Raw genomic sequence first — 5,708 nt, 5'->3', positions numbered from 1 at the left:
ATAATCGGATGGTTGTGAATGTTAAATGCTGTGAAACACACGCATTCTTACTCCAGTGGCTGACATCTAGTAAGTCCTCAAAAAATGAGAGCTATTATTATTTTATTGCTTAAAAGTAAAGAACTGGGACAAGATAATTTTCCCCAAGTTGTTCATATGTGTTACATTCGACTTCATTTACATTTGACTTTGTTTCCAATGCTGTTTATTTAGGTCATTAGATCAAGGAAAGGCCAGGGATAGAATGGCGGAAAGACCGGTCACTATGACGCGCACTGACCAGATGCTCAATGCAGGATGGTCAGTGTGCTCCCACAGGGGAAGCATCACTCAGCCAGAAGCTGGGCTCGCCAGCGGGCTCATGGCTGGTGAGCACAGTGGCTGCGGCAGGAGCCTGTCCCGCCTCCACAAGGCTCCTGCTTCCCTAGCAGTGCTAAGGACCCCTCAGAGGATGTCCAACTATGAGAGGGTGCAGGCCTGGCTGAGAGACGCCCCACCCCACAAGTGCATGAATGTCATGCACCAGGCCTCTAATACATATATGTGTGTGTGTATATATATATCAGTGTTTTTCCCTGTGTCTGTGAGACGGTTTCAGCTTTCTATTATTTGTTCACTGTATCTTTCTTGAAATAAAATAAAAAGTATTGATTTCAGTGAGAGGAAGGGAGAGGGAGAGGGAAAGAGAGAAACATCAATAATGAGAATCTTTGATCAGCTGCCTCCTGCACACCCCCTACTGGAGATCGAGCCTAAAACCTGGGCATATACCCTGACTAGGAATCAAACGATGATCTCCTGATTCATAGGTTGATGCTCAAACCCTGAGCCACACCAGCTGGGCCAGAGATAGTATTTTGTTTTCTCCTTTGGCCTCTATTGCTAATAAAAGTAGTATAATTATTTGCTTTTCAAGAGGATAGATATGGGTCTATAGTTCAGAATAATTCATTTTGTAAATTAAATATATATTTTTAATAATATAATTGTATACATTATATATTTTCTAATTTTCTGATAGTTCTAGACCATTGAAAGCCTCTCAAATGGTGAATTCCTGCATCACCAGCCCTTCTACACCTTCAAAGTGAGTTATATGTCTTGTGTACCCAAAATTTGTATTTTTAAGGATTTGGCTTACCCTAATTTCCAAAATTATTCCCTCCCCTTTTCTTTATTGTTTCTCTTTTTGCATGATAACTGCTCTGTATTACTATACTTTGGAATTTTCTTGATTCTGCTTTAAACTATAATCTGGGGTAAAACAAGTTTTTAACAGTTAAGCAATTTGAGATGATCGTCTCAAGATTTTGTTCTAAAACATTTAAAATCATCTGTTAATATGTAATATTTTCATCCTACTTCTCTAGAAATTGACTGATGATGAGGAATGTTGAGGATTGAAGGGCTGAAATAACCCATGTTGGTGTAAAACACCATCCCTCAAGGATAATATGGGAGATATCAAAAATATCTTTTTACTTGTTGCTAGCCAATCTGGGACTTCTTGTCTTAGACACTGAACTGAAGCTATTCTGAAAGGAGACAGAAAACAAACACACATTGGAATGTACCTGCTTTACAAATGTTTTATTTTTTTATTTTTTGCTTAAGTCCAAAAGTTTGTCCAAGATGAGACACAAATACTTTTTTTAAATATACCTCCTCTATGATTAAACTAGGACCACAGTTTCTTGATTAGACAATTCTAAATGTCTAAATGCTTGTCATTGGTCTTTAAAATTAGTTTTTCTAAAAATTTGATGTCCCAACATACTTTTAGAAAAGAGACATTTTTGTTGTTTAAGGGCTTTGGGGGGGCTTATATAACCATAAAATGACATTTGGGAATTGCTATCTTCTTTTCCTCCTGTTAATTATTTTTCAGTGCAATTAAAACCAGATGACTAACATGACTAGAAATGGTACCGATATGAATACTCTTGCCCGTTCTCAAGATACAAATGAGCAATACCACTTGGCTGCTTAGAAAGTGAGCAAGTGATGCATTTACAGGATGAATATTTTTCATTACTACAGGCAAGCTGCCTTCTGTGAATATAGTAACTATTAATGGAATGCACTCTTTATGTACCAGATCACTGTAGTTTCAAGAAAGAGATGGTTTCATTGAGCATCATTATACTTGGCATGGTCATCTGTTCTCCAGGGTCTATTGGTATGAGAATTTGAGAATTGGTCAATAAAGGATGATTAGGCCCTAGAAGACCTGTCATGCCGATCAAACTTAAAAGAGGCTGAGTTATGAAGCAGAATACCATTGGATTGTCTACAGTGTCCTTTGTCATCACATTTGACCCTGGTATATTGATAGCCAGGTGTCAGCCTCATTCAGCAAAGTATTCATGTGGATAAACAAATTTAACATGTTCAGTTTTGCTTGGTGAGCATTAAATCAGAAATGAGAAATAAAGATGGTTAATTGGCTATTTCTCAGTTATTTTTAAAAACTTTTGAAAACATAATGGGAGACTATTCAAGTGTTCCGGCTGAAGTGCAGGGATATCCTGGCTGCTCTCAGCCAAAGACTATGTTTGGGATTATCACTGACCACTTGCCTCTTTTCTTTGATCTACATTGCTATACAGTTTTCCTGGTTTCCACTGTGGCCTCTTATTTCTTGGTACCATCATTCTATATGTTTATGTACAGTTTTCACTTTAAATTAAATGCCTTTTTTCCAATTTCCATTTTACATATTTTACATAGTATAGCATATGAATTTATGTTAACCTCCATCAAAGAAAGTTTGTGCTCTTTGACCTTTACCACTTTTTCCTTTAATTCATTTTCAGCTCACTTGGAAGCCAACACAGTAACACCTTACTTATCTAGTATCATTGAAGAATATTTGATATTCCACATAAATGAATTTTTATATAACTAAAGCTTGTCTTTTTGAGCATTAATCTTAAAAAAATTTTAACCATTTTAGGTGGTTATATAGTCTGTAACTTTACAGAATTCTTTATATTCTTAAGTAAAATATATTGAAGATAATTTAAATATATTGTAATGACTTAGAATCAACGTTATGAGTATCAGTTATTGCACTGTGTTTTAATATAATAATGCCCTTAGATGGCATTATTCTACAAGACGGTTTACCTTTACATTAAATGACTTCTAGGTCTTTATTGCCCTATTTGTGGTTATTCTCTATCATTTCTTAGCTCTCATTTCTTGATGAACTTGCTACATTATTTTATACATCATTTCCTAGGAAAGAAGGGTCCCTGTCTAAAGAGTAAAGTACATGGGCTTTGAAATGCTGCCTTCCTCAGAAGCCTTTTTTCTTACTTTTGAATCCCTGTATTCTGGAAGGTAGAGGTTGCCAGATGTCTGACCTACATATAAGTGGATAAGTGGAATGTTACTGTTAATTTTAAAGTACATGGATCATAAATTAAAAGTTCAAAAATTAGTTCTCATACTCTATTGTCCAAAACATTTACTCATTGCTATCTTTGCATGCATTCAGTACTGTACTTGCTTTATAAAGACAATAACAAACTTCTTTGGGGCTGATCATTAAAAGAAAAAAGGCACAAAGTGATTGGTTTATTGAAATATAATAATATAAAAGCTGTCTAATTTTCAAAGCATGACTCTTTTGAAGTGGGGCAAAGGTAATAATGTTTAAGTATACTTTTTGATACTATCTTTATTTCTGTTACATTATTTTCCATATAGGAAATACTTTTGTTTTATTTTGGACTTGTGTTTCAAAAAAATAATGGTAGTGTTTATCAGTCTTATATAGGTTTTTTTATTTTCCCTTGAATTACAGGAATTTCCCCTTCAAATCCAAGAGCTCATTGGCTTTGAGCCTTGATTCAGACAGTGAGGATGAACTAAAACGCTCTGTGGCCCTTAGCCAGAGATTCTGTGAAATGTCAGGTTGTGAACAACAGCAGGAAGATGTGGAAAAGGTAAGTAATTTCTTATCAGAATATATGACAAAGATTTGTATAGCTCTTAGTAGCCAAACAAATAATGCCTTTTATAACCAGCATCAGCAAACTTAATACACAAGATAGATCATAAACTTAATGGGTCTGTTCAAACACCAGTTGTTACGGTTTTTAATCATTTTCTTTATTTTTCAATTACAGTTGATGTGCATTATTATATTAGTTTCAGGTGTACACCCCAGTGATTAGACATTACATAACTTACTACTAGTAAGCGATCATCCCAATAAATCTCGCACCCACCTGACCCCATACATAGTTATTAGAGTATTATTGACTATATTCTCTATGCTGTAGTTTATATCCCCATGACTGTTCTGTAACAACCAATTTGTATTTCTTAATCCCTTTATCTTTTTCACCCATCCTCTTAACCCTCCTCCCTTCTGGTAATCATCAAAATGTTCTGTGTATGTATGAATCTGTTTCTGTTCTGCTTGTTTATTTTTATTTTAGGCTCAATTACTGATAGATATGTATTTATACCGACAGATATATATTCATAGTGCTAGTCCTAGAGCCACTTAGTGAGAGATATAGGGCACGCTGAGACCAGATGTTGTATATTTGAGAGATTTTAGGAAAATCTGAAGCATGAGCCAAGACATGCCACTCATATAGAAAAGCCACTGGAAACAGGTTGGGTGGGCCTGCAAGTTGGTAGAGCAGGGTCTCAGGGAATAACCAGGGCAGGGCAAACTGTGTAAGCCAGGTTGATGGAGTCTCAGTTATGGTGCCTGCCTGCCTGCTCTGTGTGGGGAGGGCTCATTAAAGGAACAATGGATGCTGCCAGCATTTCTGTCTGGGAGAAAGCTTCCCTTTCCTTCCCCCCATCCCCTCCAGCTTTCACCTTGATGCTAGACAATTCAGTTCCTCCTTGTATGCCTCTGGTGTTTTTCAGGCTGCTACCAAGTGGGAGTGAATCTGAGTAAGTCTACATGTGGGCCCTTTAAGAGAAACTGCCTGGGACTCCAGCAGTCCTCCCTCTCCTTCAGCCTCAATCCCAGCTGATTTTTATAGCCAGAAGTCATGGCAACTTCTCTTCCTGGCACTGGAACCACTGAGTTGGGGGGCCTGGTGTGGGGCTAGGACCCCTCACTCCTCAGGGGGCACCTCTGCAGCTGAGATATCCCTCCTGATTTTTATCTGTCACGTGTGGGTGTGGGACCAGCCCCTTCCACATCTCCAGCCCTATCCGTCTATGTGACTTGTTCTTTAATTCCCTAGTTGTAGCACTTCCATTCAGCCAGATTTCACGTGGTTCTGATGGTTGTTCTGTAGTGTAGTTGTTACTTCAGTGTGGTTGTGGGGGGATGCAAATACAGAGTTTACCTACACTGCCATCTTGACTGAAAGTCTCCAACACTAATTTTAGAATGTGCTTTCTGTAGCTACAAAACCAGTCTGTTTAAAGTTGGATTGAGACTTTTTTAATTGAGATGTAATCCTCCTATCTAATAAAAGAGAAACATGGTAATTAGCCATACCTCTGCTACCCTTCCCATTGGCTAATCAGGGAGATATGCAAATTAGCTGCCAGCCAAGATGGCGGCCGGCAGCCAGGCAACTTGAAGCGAACATGAGGCTTGCTTGCTTCAGTGACAGAGGACTCCAACGTTCCCCGCCTGCCGCTGCAGGCCTCTGAGCTGCAACTCTAAGCAACTATGTAACAAATATAGAAGCTAAACAAAACCCCAGAAACCTGCTTTAGTC

General features: G+C 37.9%; 1 protein-coding gene across 4 annotated transcripts in view; it reads left to right on the top strand.

Annotated features, from left to right (window-relative positions):
- Positions 1–5,708, top strand: part of USP37 (ubiquitin specific peptidase 37) — a 72,193-nt gene that overhangs the window by 50,623 nt on the left and 15,862 nt on the right. For 3 of the 4 annotated variants that reach the window (XM_015563617.1, XM_006763332.2, XM_015563616.1), the window contains exons 17-18: positions 1,022–1,087; positions 3,812–3,953. In XM_015563617.1, the coding sequence (XP_015419103.1) occupies positions 1,022–1,087; positions 3,812–3,953 (208 nt within the window). The remainder of the gene's footprint in view (positions 1–1,021; positions 1,088–3,811; positions 3,954–5,708) is intronic. The other variant, XM_006763333.2, reaches the window with a different exon arrangement.

Source organism: Myotis davidii, unplaced genomic scaffold (assembly GCF_000327345.1).
Source record: "Myotis davidii unplaced genomic scaffold, ASM32734v1 scaffold575, whole genome shotgun sequence".
Taxonomy (NCBI): Eukaryota; Metazoa; Chordata; class Mammalia; order Chiroptera; family Vespertilionidae; genus Myotis; species Myotis davidii.
Note: the sequence above shows the minus strand (reverse complement) of the source record. Positions and strands in the feature narration are given on the sequence as shown.